Source organism: Pterocles gutturalis, unplaced genomic scaffold (assembly GCF_000699245.1).
Source record: "Pterocles gutturalis isolate BGI_N339 unplaced genomic scaffold, ASM69924v1 scaffold21437, whole genome shotgun sequence".
In the NCBI taxonomy this organism is placed as follows: domain Eukaryota; kingdom Metazoa; phylum Chordata; class Aves; order Pterocliformes; family Pteroclidae; genus Pterocles; species Pterocles gutturalis.
Genome location: NW_010113335.1, coordinates 5730 through 23976, shown reverse-complemented (window position 1 = coordinate 23976; position 18247 = coordinate 5730). Strand labels below are relative to the sequence as shown.

The 18247-nt window shown below is 38.7% G+C and overlaps 1 protein-coding gene across 1 annotated transcript in view; it reads right to left on the bottom strand.

The window, feature by feature from the left end:
- LOC104462500 (versican core protein-like) overlaps positions 1-17869 on the bottom strand; it is a 33756-nt gene extending 15887 nt beyond the window's left edge. Inside the window, exons 1-4 of the mRNA XM_010074459.1 lie at positions 12221-17869; positions 9941-10054; positions 7505-7618; positions 492-650 (exon numbers count right to left, since the gene is read on the bottom strand). Of these exons, the coding sequence (XP_010072761.1) occupies positions 492-650; positions 7505-7618; positions 9941-10054; positions 12221-17798 (5965 nt within the window). The 5' untranslated portion in view covers positions 17799-17869. The remainder of the gene's footprint in view (positions 1-491; positions 651-7504; positions 7619-9940; positions 10055-12220) is intronic.
- Between the last annotated feature and the right edge of the window lie 378 nt (positions 17870-18247).

Sequence of the window (18247 nt, the reverse complement as noted above, 5' to 3'; positions counted from 1 at the left end):
AGAAAACAGATCAATTTTGTACCTGAGCAAGCATAGGAAAAAGTATTAAAATTATAAAAGCACGTATTTTAACCTACATTTTTCGAGTTTTGGTTAGGCTGTGACCGGTGTTGTCTAGATTGTGCAGCACAACATACAGGAACCATTTCTTTATGCCTATCTAATAGAATATATGGTGGTGTGGTCATTGATGTCACATGTACAAAAGATCTAAAGCCTCCAGAAAAAAAGCCTCTAAAACCAATTTCCAATGCCAAAACAATAGTTCCTCTTTCTCAAAACCAAAATTTGTAACAAATAACAACTTAGTAGCTATAAAGAACTTGCATTGATTGCAAAAGTAAACATGAAGAACACAAAGTGTGCCTTTTAAACATTCTAAAAGTACATTTTAACACGGAGATGTAACAGCTGAGTGATCAGGAGGATATTTCACTAGCTTTGAACCCTCAGCGCCCGCTCCCATTTAGAGGAATTCTAACAGTACATACGGTTCACAAAGATCTGCTCCTCATGTGACAAGATGCTTGTCAAGTGTGCACCCTGGAGACGGCATTCCCTTTCAGCTGTGTCCCATGTACGCCGATGGGCAAAGTATTTGTAGCACTGTCCTTGGAACTTGTGCCAGCCATAATCACAGGTCTCCGTGTCTGTGACAAAAAAATCCTATCTCTGTCAATGGGTGTGAAATGCAGGCATGTTTCATGCAAACGGATGCGTTTTCTGAAGGGCAAAGGTTCAAGAAGATATCCCCCACCCACTAAGCAGTACAAACGCAGAAACTCACCCTTGAGACCTCATTACATTTCCAGGTAATTCTGTGTAACCAGTTTCAGTACAAGCTGCAAGAATATTACTTATGCAAGGAGTGTAATTGCAACTGGCAACTTTCTGAGCTTCCACTGATCGAACTGTGCTGTATCTAGACAATCTCAGGAGGACATCTTCTGTCCATAACTCTGGATGAATGAAATGCCTGGATATCGGGCTGCAGTTAATCTACATTTCATCCAAGTTTTCTGAGTCTGTATATAGGGATGGGAATTTTTACCTGTAAGGCCAAATAGTTCTTTGAGTGACTGTACTGAATTACCTTGGTTTGGAAGAAACTGATAACTGAAAATACTATGAAAGAAAGTGTTATGATTATTCAATCCACAGATGCAAAGCTGCAGTATTATCTTTCTGAACTTACTCCTCTAAATCCTCCTCCAAAACCCATCCTCCTTGACAAAGTCTAACTCAATAAACTTTAGGCATCAGTTTCTAAGGAAGGCTATAAAGCTGAAATACAGAGTAATGAAAAGCACATTGTCTGTGCTTGTGTGAAGGATGGAACTGATAAGAATGCATAATAGACAGAAGTTCACATCAGCCAGCATATCCCTTCAACTAAAGAGAAATAAACATGAGCCTTGGAACAGTAACAAGCCCAGGATTTGACATTAATTATTTTGTCAAGGTTAGGCAGCTATAAACAGGATAGATGGCAGAAACAACAAAGTTCCAGTTCCAAGTTTGTTTCTGCACCAACAAAAATCAGTATTAATGAGATGGGCATAACAAATATGACGCCTGAATGTGTCTGGGCTGTGCTTGATGACAAGAGGAACTTTCCACTGAGAAGAGAGAGTTTAAGGGAGGAATGGGAGAAACAGTAGGGAAAACTCAGACTGTTTTTGAGTTATGGCAGATGAAATGGCACCATAAAGGACACTCCAGCACAAGATTACAGCTTGTTCTTACTGCAGCCAGTTCCAGCTATCTAAGTACATGAAAGGCCTCCGTTGTAGGATGTTGAAGAACAGAAGCACAAAACTTGGCATTCTCCACTCCACCCATCAAACAGGAATTTGCCACTTCCCACCAAGTTTTATCAATCTCCAAACAAAACTGTGCTTGAAAGCAACTGTCTGGCTTTTCCAGAGGTATAGATATGTTCTGGGTATGAAATTGGGTTTCTTATTTTCAGCAAGTCAATACAGTCAATAACCAATAACATGCTTTGGTCAAAGGGGCTCTTTTTGAATTAGTACAGAAAAAGCCAAATATTCCAGAATATGCCAATAGCATATGTCTGCAAATTCATTAACTATGGTATTTCTTAGGTTTGAGCAGCTACCACAATAGACAATAGTGGCATAATGTTTTCACAACACAGGGCTGGTTCTTAATTCATAGCAGGAAGAGGCTGATCATACCTTGAAGCACCAAGGTGTCTATGTTTTTCTAAGTTTTTAAATTTCCCAAGAGAAAGACCAGACTTTACATGTACGCAAATGGGTTTAAAAGTGCAAACATATCACTTCAGATGCTTACGAGAACTTCTTTGACAATTCCTGGCAACACTAATAACACAGCAGTCATTGTCTTAGAAGTCTGGTATCAATATCATTTTCTAAAAGTCATCACTACAGACATAAATGCACTAAATACAAAGGCATAATAGAGCTTACACTGATTATCTCTCTTCTATTTTCAACAAGTTAAGCTGTGGAAAACTGCTTGTGCCTTGAGTAATCCCAGATATGAAAAAGGAATGTAATCTATACTGCCAGCTTGTTAGTTTTTTCTCTTTTCCCTCTTCGTATTCAGTATGAGGTGCAGGCTGCAGATACAGCTTTAATCTCTGGCACCTAAGCCATTTTAAAGTTTAGTCTGCCTTTAGCCTTCTAGAGCATTTGTTTAACCACACAATGCTGACTAACAGTGCTGTGTCTTCTGTGAAGGCATTTAAGATTTTATTATTTATCTTGTTCAGGGACTCGCTTGTCCCACAGGAAACAAGTCAAATAATAACAAGCAGCACTGCACACTGAAAAAATCATGGCCAGAGAGTATTTCCGGGCTATTCTAATCAAGCCTTCACTGGCCTTTGCTAGGGAAGAAGTGCACTATCTGAGAAAAGATCTGCTGAAAGGCACATGGGGGAGGTAAAGAGGCTTGAAAACAAAAAGTGTAGAAGACTGGGTTCAAAGAGCATGAATCATAAAACCCAAAATTTCTCTTCTTAAGATAGAGGATGCCAATTATTGACATAGGTACTCCTAGTTGAAATGCATGTACTGCGGTACACATACAACTCCTCTGGCCTATCCAAAGTGTCATGTTGTTTTTTCCAAAAGGGAAAAGTTCAATAACTTCTTCTGCACCTGTTTTTAGATCAAATCTACAAAGACAGAAAAAGACAAGGCTGAAGGCTATAAAATACATGGGATTTTTAGAAGTGGAAAAGAGGATTTATTGTTTTTTTAATGAGAGGAGAGGTTGATGAGAAGAGGTGAAAAAGCAATGAGAAAAGGGAGAGTCAGGAGGCCAGAGGATGAAAAATGAAAACCAGGTAAGTAAAAATGTGGGGACTGTTTCATCTCTGTAGTGCTTCATCCTGAGTGTGTGTATCTTACTACATTAACAAAGCTGAAAGGGCAACAAAAAGGTAAATGCTCCATATGGGTATAAGTTTTCAATGCCTTTACTGAACCAGTAAAGTCTACTTGCAGGTGGCTGTAAATTTTCTGACCTGATCACCTGTGAGCTAAGTGCAAGAACTTATTGAATACAATACTCCACGTTCATTGTATACTTACCCAGAGAGGTGATCACAGCTTTCTGTAACCTTATTCCAGAACGTGATGGAAAGACTGAAACATTGCTTGCCATATTTATGGTATTTTAAAAGTTGTCTGACTAGTCTTAAGACCTATGACAACTTACAGGCTTTTCCGATGATGTGTCCAAGGAATTACTTACACAGCTTCTGTTCTCTGTAACTGCAATTGTATATGTATAAAAACATCTCTAAACACTGCATTAAAAAACAATTCTCTGTGGGTTTACGACATAGATAGGTACCACTTTTTCAACAGCTGCAATGAGCTGCTGACAGTAGGTCCCTTGTCTTTAAAGAAATTCCTTGAGAGGCTTAAAGAAAACAAAGACTGAAACACAGGTACTAGAACATAATGAGAGTCTTCCTCAGATGCGAGTTTTATCTGTGACTGTCTGCTTTCAGCTAATGAACAAACACCTGGGGCCCATTAGCCCACACATCACCAGGAGAAAGGTAAATATGCAAAATAATCCCTTCTCAGCTGAGAGATATCAGCTAGAGACCATCTGTTTTCAGAACAGATGCACTGAGTCCTTCTCAAATACTTGCATCCCAAGCTACCAAGCCCTGGGAACAAAGTGAATCAAATGAGACTGAAGTAAACACAGACATTTGAAAAATGAACTTGGGTTATTAAAAAAACATTGTTTGTGTCATGACAATTAAAAAAACCACTTGTTTTGTTTTCAGAACCTGGAAGAGAACAGCTGGTTGTATTATCCCAAGGAGGTATTATGTCCTGTAACAAACACACGTGCCATTTTGGCACACAGGTCCATACATGCAGCTGAGTTTGGTAAACAGGCTAACTTAGGTGCAGAGATCCTGCAGCAGACCAAGCCCATCTTAAGTTTTAAACACAAATATCATTCCTTGAAAGCAGGTAGACACTAGTCGAATAGCAAAAGGAGAAAAAGAAAAGGAATCTCTAGCCAGACAAGGAAGGAAGAGGAAAATCTAAACAGGTGCTTATCCAGTTCTCATAAAGAGTGCTTATTCTTGAAATTGAGGTTTGAATTCCAAGTCTCTACCATTTTGTTGTTTCCTATGTAAGTATTCATGAACTAAGCTACTCCTCACTACAAATACAGATGTCCAGATAATGCAACACCGGCTACAGACTTTCATACGCCCCACTGGTCCCTGGGGACTGTTTTCTACAGTTGCTTCCACCAGCCCAGTGTGAGACAGGGTATCAAACAATCCGCCTCTTCTCTTTCCCCAAACATGGAGCTTGCAAAGCAACACTTCAGGCAGCAAAACTGTCAGGACCTGAGCTCTGGGCTCATTCGTCTGGACACTGAGAGGTCTTATAAGGGCTTTTCACAGAGGGATGACAATGGAAAAGCTAATTGCTCCCCCAGGATTAGACTCACATCAAGACCTACTGTAGTCTAATGTCTCCCTTTGAAAAAGTATTTTGGGGATATTTCTGCATTTTAAGAAGTGATGTTCAAATGTCACCAAGTGGCATGCAGAATGTGCATCTGTACTATGAAAACATACATGTGGTGGGCAAAAGAGGGTAGAATCTGACACAGGCACTCCACTCACTTTTAAGCTAGTCCGAGAGAAAAACAATGCTGGCTTTCTGAGCTACCAATCTAGTTCAAAAAGGAAAAACCCTCAGCTGCTCTATTTCTAACATCAGACAACTTTAGCTCTCTTCAGGAAGAAGTTCCTGGGCTCAGATGGTCTGCTGAACTGTTTCCACCTGGCAACAAAAATGGTTGTCAGGGAGCCAGTTACAGCTTACTGAGTCTCAGGACTGACTTCACTCACCCTAGGCTAGATCACCCTGAAGACTCCTCTAACTTCTACCACCTGCCGGAGCTCCCTGATGTGCAGCTGCACTGTCCTCTGGTCACAACCCCTCCTAATGCTGACAGACGCATAATACACCAGCCGAAGATGCCTTAGTCTAGAATAGTCTCACAGGGGCATTTGGGTGAAATTCTGAGCTCTACGTTTTCTTACACCAGTGTCATTGGACCAGGACACAGTGGAGTTGTCTTCCACTTTGAGCTTCATTTCCAGAGGCAGTGCACGCTTGCTGATTCTGTTCCTTTCCATGGCATTTGAATACCCAGTACCCTGCGCAAGAAAGCCCTTCAGCTTGACTTTTTTTCAAAGCTTGCTAAAATGAATAGTATATATTGGAGAAAAAAAAAAAAAAAAAAAAAAAAAAGAAAGAGAGTCATGAAATATAATCTCGGTGTGCTCAGCTCCACCTTTCCTGTGGCACCGAGGTACACATTCTGTCGTTCTGGATGGTCTTTAAATCTAGTGAGGTCAGGACTGGTGCCTTGAAATAAAGCCTGCTTGCCAGACAACTGTGTCTGAATAGCCAACACAGTTTTATTTTGTCTGGTGGAGTGGAAATTTGGCACCAAACGCTTTTCCCAAGTCCCAAACCACTGCAGGACTTTAAGTGGAGGAAATTTAAATTCCAAAGCTGAGTGAGCAGGGTTCTGGTTCTGATTGACAAACTAGGAAACGTTCCCATTAACCCCCTAAAATGTGCTCTCAGGTTGGTCATAAAAAGCAGCTTAAAGCTACCATGGTACTCTGAGCCACTCGCTACTATGGAGTTGCTGGAATGAAGAAGAGGAGGAAGGGAGTGAGAACATTTATTTCTTTTGTTGTTAAAACACTGTCAACTCAACTTTGGAGAACAGATTCAGAAAGTCCTTTCAAATTACAAGGTTAGCCAGACCACTGAAAAAGTTAAACAGTGAAAATTGCTGGAACTGGTCAGCTTTGAGAGTTTTCAGCCCTAACAAATGAATTTCTATAGGTTGAGACGGAAGAGTTTGCGAACTGCCTTTCACTGAAGATGAGAAACAAACATGAAAATATATAAGATTAATGAAACAAATCCAAAGGTGTGATTCATTCCTTCAACTGTGACCAGAACTATTTAGCTGAAGAAAAAGAGAAAAGTATTTTCACAAGCTTTAGAAAGTACGCTTTAAAACACCATTTCTTTTTCCCATGGAAACACCTTCATTAATTTTACTGACAGAACAGATTTTGCTACCCTGTTCCTCCTCCTACATGCACATATTGAGTAACTATCTTTCACTGTAAATATTTCTTGTAAATACAGTGGTATTTCTTGCAGGCAGTGTTCTAACAATTACAGAGACTTGGATGTTTACTCTGATTTCAGTTGTCCAGTTTAGAAATCCTTTTACGACTTCCTTGTAATTGTGATCCTGCACCTACTTTTCCTAAAATAATCACAGAACAAATGAATTTTAAAATTCCATGATTACATTGTCAAGGCTATGGTCCCCAGTGGATGGGTATATAATCTGGTGTATTCAGTAGACTATTCCTACTTTCCAGTGACCCTTGTTGGAAGGGATGGGTTCTGATGTGTCTTTCACACTGTATATAATTTCTTAAGACAGAATCTCAGTTGGCAAGTAGCTCTGCTCCCACTCATTTATCCCAGAAGCACCACTACAGTAATGAGAGAACCTCATTAAGTGTCTTCCTGGTAGTTTGCAAGCCAACATGAGCAGGTTGTGCTTGCCTTGGAGACACTTGAGAACTGTAGAGCTGTTGTTATTTTGACACAGAAACTGCCCAATATATCAGTCTATATAGGCACAGCAGTAATGTGACTTCCAGTCAGGTTAGCATGTGGATAGAGTTTGCTCTCACCCATATGCAAAAATGGTGCAGATTTAACCTTAAACAAAAAGTCCTGAGCCACAAATCATTAGAGTCTAACATTCTCAACAATTATAATCTCATCACTGATGACTTCCCACAGATTCTGACAGTTTCTTCCATCCTCTCATTTTTAGGAGGCTTTGCCTCCAGAAAGATGTTGAAATGGAAACAGATTACCTCAAACACCATACATTAAATAATATACCTTACCTTGTTCACAGAGAGCACCTACATAGCTTGGCAGACACAAGCAAGTAAAGGTATTGAGGCCATCTATACACGTGGCTCCATTCCGGCATGGGTTAGACTGGCATTCATCAATATCTACAACATAAAAGTGTTTTTATAATCCACCCACCTCCTAGAAGGGAAATGTTCTTCAGCCTTAGTCATACTTATTACTAGGACCAGTTCAATCCAAAAGAATGAAGTATTGCAAAAGACCCAAGTGACTGGTTTATCTGCATGATAACTGATTTCACTATGCACAACCTTCATTTATCTTCATCCACAAGCCAAGAAGTGGTTTCCTCAGGAAATGTGACATTACTGATCCACAATTTTATATCTCGCATTCTGAATCCTGAGTTAATTTCTAAAATCTAGGCGTTCAATTCCTCATTGCGTAGCTGAGAAAGAACTGATACTGTGCAGAGTGTACTATGTTCCTGTACTGGTAGAAAATTTGGCTTGAGTGTGTGACCATGGCACAAAAAATTCTCAAGTACTGGAGACCTCAAATATCTCCACAAATCTCAAATATTGGAAATCTTATCATACAGCATCAAACAGACTCTTAATTTCTGTCTGCAAAGCAGCATGCCCTGGCATCTTATTGGTTTGCATTTTTCATTTCTTCCTTGTCTGATCTTATCAAGATGAGGACAAAGCATCATAAAGACAATCTCACTAAATAACCAGTCAGGTAGTGACACTCATAGTCATGCACAGGTTAACTGCCGAGACTTATCTCCAGAGTAAACAAATAACATTTCTCTCCCCCTTGACTCTAGTTGCTAAAATACCCTGTCTTCATCTTTTAAATTGGAGCACTAGTACATTCAATATAATAACTTTGTGCACGTTTTTGCACAGGTTATAAATTAGTATGTCTCTTCATAAAGATCATATGATGTTTTGTAATGAGTGCTGTTCCTCTGAAACAATCACAGCTTAAACTTCAACACAGATTTTGCAAACTTCTTGGTACAAAGTGAACTGCTGGTAGTGACTGACTATTAAAATATAAGAGAGAACTTAAACACATTTACAAACCAACAAAGAGTTGTGCAATCATAGGAATAATTGCTGCATCATGTGAAAGTCTTTAATTTTTTTATTTAAAAAATCTAATTCTATTCAAATTTTAAGGTAGGTCTTATTTGTTCCAGTCATCTGGAAAGCTCTCAAGTCAACATTTTATGCCTCATATCCAGAATATCCCTGAATCCAGGGCTAAAAACACTGAGGTTTACTTTCTTAAGCACTACAGAACATACTTCTATATGGTGACTGGCTGTGGAGTGTCCTACCCACTCTGTTAATAAGCCACTAAGAGTTCTAGGGGACAAAAAGTGGCCAGATTATCCTTTTAGAATCTGGGAAAAAAAAAAAAAAAAAAAAGAGACAAAATTATTATCTCAGAGCTCTGGTTTGCAACCAGGGGATGCCATATTCCTTGACAAAGCAGAATATTTAAGACGCAACACCTAAAACTTTATATCTACCAGCAACACCCGACTAGAGAAATAGCAAACTCATCAATATGAGCTAGGAAAGCAGAGAAAAACACTGGTTAATTTTTTTTTTCCATCGCATTTTGTCTTGCAGAACACAACTAAAACCATAGTAATCCTGACAATTATGCTGCATTGATATTAACCTTGAGGTGGGGTTGTTTTTTTTTTTTTCTCCCAAGATATATATGATGAGTTGAACTCATTTTAGCAACATTGCATGAGTTTTTTTTCTTTCAAATGTGGCAGACAACTGTGTAATAGGCAAATCCATGGCATTTATCAGGGAATGAAACTTACAAATTTTCAAAAACCTAAACTACACTAAACAGCCAAAATACCACTTTCTGGAAGGAAAAGCTGTTTATTCTGAGCTGTACTTGTGAGGCTTTCGAAGCCCACAGTCATGGCAAGTAAACACAGATGTCACAGGCAGCTTGAAGAGGTCCTCAGCTAGAAGAGCTACCAAAATACCGATTTATAACAAAGATTTATATGATTATAATCAAATTTACAATTTCCTTAAAAAAATCAAGCTCGCATTCAGTGCTCAGCTTCCCAGTCACATTTGAAATTGAACCCTTTCAAATAATTACACAGCACTCTTAAAAACTATCCCGAATATTAATGTTTAGTTGGTTTTATTTGAGGTATTTATGAATTTAATATTACGCATTCTAAGTCATGTAGTTCATTTACTAGTATCTTACATTTGTATGTGTATACTTCTGTGTGCTTTACAGGGAGAGAGAAAAGGGTTAAGTGGATCTCCTTCGTTTTACTCTTCTTAAGGCCTCACTGTAGAGTTTTTCAAATGTATTCTTCAACTGCAAAACACACCAGTTCTGCATTTCTTGTGTATGAAAACTCTATACTCAACTTAATCAGTATCTAGATAGCACCAACTTACCTAATTCACACTGCTCGCCATTAAAACCTGGTAAACACGTACAGATGTAAAAAGAACCACGTGGATAGCAGGTACCACTGTTAAGGCAGGGATTGCTTTTGCATGGATCTTGACCTGTTAAACAAGTAGAAAAAGAAAATTGACTCTGCAATTTCAGAGAACTGGTGTTTTTTCTTTTTCTTTTTTTTGGAAGAAGAAATCTTTCTTCATTTCTGCATTGATGTTTCAGGCTTTACTGTAGTTAGAGAACCTCCCTCTATTAACATAACAGACTACTGAGAATAAGATAGTTTTGTAAAATAGTAAATCTTGTTTTCAGGTATCACTATTCTCAACTTTAACAACAACATGGCATTTACTATGAACCAGTATAGATAATTTTCAGAATTACATTTTTTTTAATAGAAATTTGTACTATATTTGGCAGTCATGATACTCTATAGAGGATTTAGTTTGCATGACATGACAATTAATTATAGGTGAAAACAGTTAAGCATGTGCAAAATGGATGGAAAAATGCTTTTTTTTTTTTTTTTTTAACAGGGTTAGTTTATGTAGAATGATTGGGTACACAGAACATACTTGGCTGGCTGCTGTTGTTTCACTTTGTTATATTTAACAAATCAATGCCCACAAAGTCTTATTTCTTTGAAAGGATGTTTTCACGTATGTATATTTCCCGCCCGTCTCTCTTAAAAAACACATTTCAAGAATACAAATAAAGGTACTGAATACATTTGTAACTGAACTAAACATTAATATAAAAGCTTACCTGCTGTGAAATCATCAGTTGCTGTGGGAGTTATCATTTAAAGAGCTTTTCCTTGCAGAGCTTTATGCCTTCTAGTGATGTTTATTTCAACTGAGTTTAGGCAACTAGATATTCACATTTTATTTAATGCCTAGGAGCAATCACTCACACAAACAAGTATGCACTGGATAACCATTTCTAAGTATTAGCTTCTCAGAGGAAAATAATGAAGAGAGTCCTTCTGGGATACAAGAAGAAAGCCCTGGCTTTGAAAATTTAGAAAATGGGTAAGAGAGTTCTGTAACCTAGGTTAATTCAGAGACATCAGAAAAGTTTAGATTTTTGGTTATATTTTTCCAAAACAATCTGATTACGGTTTATAAAATAAAAGATAAGTAACATTTATTTTACTCTTAGACATTCAAAAAGGTCTTCTTAAAGTAACAAGTTCCCTATCTAGTCACTGGAAAGCAGAATGTTCATTTGAAAGCCTCCAGAAGAGTATCCTGTCTACATAAGTTTAGGATTGTAATTAAGTGGGCAGGATCTTGCTTTGGAGGGTGTGAAAAGAGTCTGATCATATGAATAAAACAGGGTGCGTTTTTTAGGACTGCTTCACTGAAAGTCCCAAATGTAGGGCTATGTTAAGCACATAACAATGTTTATTGTGCATTAGCTGTCTGTTTGTCTTCCTATGGACTGGATATTTTCCCAGTAAATATTTTCAAATTGACAGGTACCTGGATTATTTGAGGAAAAATAATAGAAATCTCTATAACATTAACCCAGTTCAGTTCTTCCCTCAGCTGTATCTCAATAATATATTAGTTGAAGCAAAGCTACTTATATCGATCATACCAGCATCATCTCTGTATTTGTTTAAATTGTGCCTAACAAAATACTGTGGCAAATGACATCTCACAAAAAGATCTGTAATTTATAAGAGACAGACACTGTATCAACCAGTTAAAGCTACAGATACGTAGCTTTAACTATGTAAAGTCTCAGTCTTCTCTTATCTGAAAAGTTATCTTGTAGGTTAAGAGAAGTTAATTTTTACAGAAAATTCTCATCTCAAAATGTGCACTAGATCTGCTAAGTCAACTGCAAGATGTTGTGAAACAAGCTTACCTGTAAAACAATTGTATAAGTACTATCATCATGCCAACACAGAAAAGGAATCAGAAAAAAAATTATCTGTTGGACATTGGAAAATTAAATAATGACAGCTGAATTCTCTACCACAATCAGTATTACCTTCCTGTCTTTTAGAACTGGCTGGTCACCTCAAGTCTGATCCAGAGCTCCACGATGCAAACACTCAGGAAAAGCCACTGAGCTGGAGTTTTGGTACCCCATACTCCTTCACTTTGTAGGAGTTACAATCGTGCTGATTTCAAAGTTTGAGGCTCACGAGTTCTGTTGTTATTTCATGGTGTTCTGATTGTCAACCCTCTTATCAGAGTTAAGACACACATTTACAAGGATCACAACAAACATATATGACAGTGATCATATTTGGAAGTTACCTGGAATTTGCACTGCTGTGCCTTCAACTGAACCCACACTGGTGCCAGTCAGGAAATCTGATCCATTAGTGACTTCCGGGAGGGAAAATGATGAAGTTACAAGCTCAACAGTATTTGGCTCCTCAGAGCTTATCGTTGAGTGCTCACTATGATACAGACTGTTTCCAGGGGCAATGCTGTTTGTTGCAATGTTAGACGAAATTGTTGTGATCTCCTCTCGAACAAACAAAGCTGATTGTGTTTCTGTGTTTCTATCCAAAGGTTGTGAAGATGAAGCTGGCACTGTAACTGCTTCCTGGTCAGGTTTAAATACTTCACTTTCAAAACTAACAGGTGAATCTGAAACAGGTGTGGAAAAAAGCCATGGGATCTCTCTCTCAGTACTCCTGTCATCTTCTTGACGGTGGTCGTTCACTCTCCCTAAGGAAGCTTCAGCTTCTGTTGTGCTAACTATCAGAACATCTGTGCTCACTCTTTCTCCAAAATTCAGAAAAGCAGTAGGCAAGACATGTGTTGACAGAGAATCTCCAGAAACAGTAGCTTCTTCCTCAACAGCCAGATCCATTACTGTCTGAGAGGTTTCTGTCTCCTCTGTCCTGTCTGTTACAAGTCCGTTAAAGTGAGGAGTACTTTCAGTAGTCATGCTTTCTGAAACAGGCCTAGGAGAAAGACCCAGCAGAGAAGACTCTGTTCTGTTGAGAAGGTCTGTAGTGGGTGGTTTATATGTTGCTGCAATATCAGAACTAACCTCTTTGAAGGTTTCTTCTGATAAATGATCGGCCTGATCTGAATCCTTTGATGATGATGTACTTGGAATGATTACCTCAGGATACTCTGATACTCCATTAACTAGCTGAACAGTTACTGAGGATTTAGGAGTTTGAGGTACAGAATAAAAGCTCACTGAATCAGTTTCTTCATACTCTGCTGATGCCGATTTTGTGTTTGTGTATACTGTAGGATGTTTTTCTTCACTCTTGCTAGATGATACAGTTGTCAGTTGGGATGCACGGTGTGTGGTGACAATACTTATATCAAGCATGTCAGTTGTCAAAGTCTTTTCTGTCTCAGTAGTTAAAACTGGTGTAAGAGAAGGAACCACTAGCTGCTTATCATCCAATTCTTCTTGGCCCATTCCAGAAAAACCAGAGACAGAGATGGTTTCACTTTGATCTACTTTTAATCGGTTGTTTGCTGAAGTATTCAGCTCATAGCTGTCTTCTGTTGTGCTTGTTACAACATGTTTAGACTCATGAGGCATATGAGGGCTTACCAGCGATGACACTGTAGGAAGGAAAATGCCCAGTTCAGAGAGTTTGGTACTGATGACAGTTTCTGTTGCAAACTTCATGACATTTCCTGAACCCAAATCCTTGTAATCTGATTTTGTTCTGTGCCCAGCTGTTACTGATTCACTACTTGGCTGACCCAAAGTAATCAAAGAAAGACTATCACCAGATCCAAGTGACTTCTCTTTGGTTAGGGAAAATTTAGGTGTTGAGTTGTATTTCTCCCCTTCAGACGCCACGGTATCATCACCACCATATGTTGATTTTATGACATGATTTGGCATTGTCTGCACACTTATTATATCTTCGGGCACTGATTTTGAGTGATCCATGTCTATAATAGTTGTTTCTTCTGATGGGGTTTGAAGTCGTTCTTCAATTAGTGTAATATCACCATAAACAGAAACGTTCAATACAACAGCTCTTTTATCATCAATCATGGGAATAATTTTCTCATATATCCCAGTATCACTTGTTAGTTCTTCTGATGTAGCCGTGTTTGGTTGAACAGCAGATGGATTTGCCACAATGTCTTTTTCTTCTGTAAAAAGGGATGCTAGTCCTGTGATCACAGCCTGTGATCCATATATTGGTGCCTCTGTTGTCATAACTTCAGAATAAACATCCCCAGGAACACTAGATGAAGCATTTAGTTCTACTTTTGACACAGGAGGTATCGACAAATGAGTAAACAAATCAGGAGAAGATGAATCCAAAACACCAACCCAGCCAGATCCTTCTCCAGAGCTTTCAGGTAATGCTCTGTCTGGCATTTTTGTTGTTGGTGTTACAAGCAATTCTTCTGTTTCAAGACTAGGAGTGCCACTCCGTGTTACAGAAACAGGAGTTACGTCATTTTTAATCAGTAAATGTGAAGTTTCCTCTTGGGAAACTGGTTTAGAAGTATCTGTTGTCATATCTGTTTCATTTTCTCCACTTCTGTAGTTAGTTTCCTTATTGTGAGGTTCTTCAGTCACAACAAAATAATGCGTCGTCTCTTTAATCTTGTTGGAGCTGAAGATCTTGGAACTCTCTTCTGCTAAAGCTGGGGAACTGGTGATCACTGAGCTGAGGAAATGGACTTCTGTTTCTGACAACAGCTCAGTTACAACGCTTGTAACTTCTTCATTAACTTCAGGATTGGATTCAGTGCTTCCTCTTTCAAAGCCTTGCATCTTGTCAGTTGAAAGTTTGGGTCCCATATTTGCAGGATGAGACATTTGAGGACTTGAAGTACTCATGATTTCTTTGACAATCAATGGCACTACAGAAGGAATAACAGCAAGATCATCTCCCGATCCTTGTCCTGAAAATAATGGATCACCGATGAGCTCATCGTTTGTTATCTTTTCTTCTTTAGGTGTCAGGAGTGACCTGGGAATATCTTTTTTAGGGAAAATATTTTGTACCAACTCCTCCTCTTGCTCTATATCTGTAACTGGAGAGCTTATGTATTTCCTTTCAGTCTTTACAGGCTCAGTTACTCTGTCATCATTACATGGCAAAAGTATTTTTTTAACAGAATCAGTTTCTAATTTCTTTTCTTCTGGATATGGACTGACAGTCAGAACATTTAAAAATCCCAGATGCTCATGGTTAGCCTGTATAGTTTCAAAGAGTGGGCCTGTTGTTGTTTCTGCAGAATATTCTAAAGCTTTTGGTGAAAATTCCTCTGGCCTGTATTCCCCAGAGTGTTTATCTTCCGCCAAAGGTATTTTCGTAGTAAAAGCTCTCACTGTCAGTTCACTAGTTGTTTTCTCTTCCATTCTCATGTCAGTTACAGTTCTCATTGTGGTTACTTCATGTTCAGTACTTGTGACCAGCTCATCAGATTCGGTAGTGAGGGCATGATCCACAGATGGTGTGCTGACAATTTTGTCATACTTCTCTCGTGTTTCTGGTCTCCGAGTGGGTGAAACTACTGGTTTTGCAAACGATTCAATGAATGTGCCTGCTTCTCCAGATCCATGATCAAAAAATGAGAAATGACTCTCACGAATTTCTTCAGTAGGTCCATTAGACATTAGTTTTGTGGTACTGCTGTCACCTTTGAACTCTTCTCCAGAGCCATGCTCAATCAGGAGAATCTTGCCTAATGAGGCCGTTGAAGAACTAACTTTTGCATTTTTGCTTTCTGTAGATTCAGCTACTGCTTTTATACTGCCAGTACCGTGTGTCACCATGATGTCATGAGGGCTGTTACTAACCACTGCTTCTGGAGATGATGTGACCTCACCTGTTTCTAAATTTTCAGTTTTAACTTGCGGTGCAACATGTGTTGTTATGTCTTTTCTAGAACCAGGAATAGATTTTACTTCAGAAGGAGTTGTGTGAGTTTTTTCTGTTTCCTGGTTTTGTTCTTCCAAGTTTCCTGTACTAAACACATCCTGGGACATCTGACTTGCTGCTCCAGACTCCTTTGTCAAGCCATCTGACCCAGTACTTGAAATTGATATTGCTAATTCATCTGTTCTTGCATGTTCTTCGTATTCTGTTGTTGCATTCTTCAGTGAAGCACCATGTATGACATAAACTTTTCCTTCATCCATTTCTGTTTGTGTTTTGGTGACAGGCCTTAATGGAACTGAAGTCAAAGTAGCAGACTCAATGACAACATCTATGTCTCCAGATCCTGGATCAATAAACGGGGAGTCAGTACTTACCACTTTTCTTGCGGGACTCCCTGAAAATATGTATGCTGGTTCTTCTGCTGATCCTTCACTTATAAAAAGCTTTTTCTCTCTCAAGAGAGGAACAGTGTTGACTTTTTTTACTTCAGAAATTATGGTACCTGTTGCTGGTACTGTTTTTGTGAGCAGGGTGGGCTCTTGACTTACACTTCTGACTTTGCTAGTAGTGTTCCCAAGATCATTTAACTCCAGATTTCCCTCTGCAGCAGTAGCTGAATTTTCCTGAGTTGAATAAACAGTGGTCTGTATTTGTTTTTCATCTTCAAGATTCTTTTCAGTTACAAGAGAGCTGTCAACTACTTTTTCCGTAACAAACTCCGACACAGAATTGGTGGCAACAGTTACTTCAGAACTTTGACCAAAAGCAGAATAAAGTGTGTTTAATCCTCTGGGCAAAGCAGAGGTGACTCCCGAAACAGTTACAGAAATTTCTGTTGGCAGTACTGTGCCATAGCCCAAAGGAATATCTTGCATTGAAAGTGTTTCTGTTACTGCTGTTTCCATGGTCATGGCTGAAGTTATAGTGACATCCTCTACTCCATCTCCAGAGCCTTCTGGAACTATAAAAGAAGTAGTACTCTTCTCAGGCTTTGCTGTATGACTACTTGTTTCCAGAATATTTTCAACAGGAGAATTTGCATTAAGTTTAATAGTTGATTTATAATGATTTCCTGGAGCAGGGGTTGCCTCCTCTGGAATGAACTCTTTCACAGCTATGCCAACTGTAGCAGTATTAAAAAATGTATCCAGTGAAGCAGTTACAGCAGAACTTTCCACAGTAAATGCATCAGGAGCAGAAGTTATACCAGAATTTTTTCCTTCCTCTTCCTTTCTTGACATTGTCACTATTTCTGAGAAGATAGAACTGGATAAATCAGAGTCGGTGGAGCCATCTCCAGAAGATTCGCTAGTAATCAAAAGCAAATTTTTTGTATCTTTAGTAGAGGTCTCCTCATTTCCATGCCATGTCACAGTCTCTTTATTTTTTTGCAGAGACTGCTCATATGAAGAAGTAATGGCTACTGAGTTTTCTGTTGTGGCAACTTCTGACTCACCACTATAAACAGATTCTAACATTGCAACATCTGCTCTCGATTGTGTAACTTCAAAAGCCCCTATTACTTCTCCAGCTTTGCTTGGTTGCATAGTACCAGAAGCTTCAGTTTCAGGTATCATAAATGTGTTTGTTTCATTGATTTGAGAAAAGGTTACATTTTTGGAATGTGCAACGCTTTCAATTTGGTCACTTCTTGCTTCCTCAGCTTTTGTGCTCTTAGGTGCACTAGTGACTTGTTGCTTTCCATTGATGAACTGCAAAGCTGGAGGTGTTGTAACATCAGAAGTATTTTCACAGTCTTCCTCTTCTTCAAACTCTATGAAGTTTGGAAAGAAAGGATCCAATATTATATATTCAGATGAATCCTGCACAGAGTCTGAAGTACAGGGTTCAGTCTGAGTTGATTCTGCTTCAATATGGGGTTCATCTATTGCATGAGGAAGCATGTGGCGACTGAACAGATCCAAAAATTCATTCACCGGATGATCTGCAAAAAAAAGAGAGCTTTTCATAATCCCTAAGTGACAGTGACGGTTGCGCATTATAGTAGACAGATGAAGTATAAGCAATCCATCGGAGAAAAGAAATCAAAACAATTCACAATGAAACACAGTAAATTCCAAGTGTTCTACTGACACCAAGTTAAGTGCTGCCAACAGTGCTTGACTTTCTAGTTGAAGCCTTTGTATATATTGAACACATTGATTATGTAACACTTTCGATTGCCATGCATGTTTAGTCCCAAACCCACACATAAGCCAACTTGTCCTACACTATTCAGCAGAGATAAGAAATGGACAAAATAGAAATAATTTTTAGACCAAAACACTCTGGTCCCAACCTGCACCAACTGCTTCCATGGATCTGAGACACTAGCTAACCTTTACTGAAAAGTGAACTCAGACAAAGCTAAGCAAGGCAAAGTCTAAAATAAAATAGGACATATAGAGTATGTCTCTGCAACTCCATTTACTCTAAGTATTGAGTAATT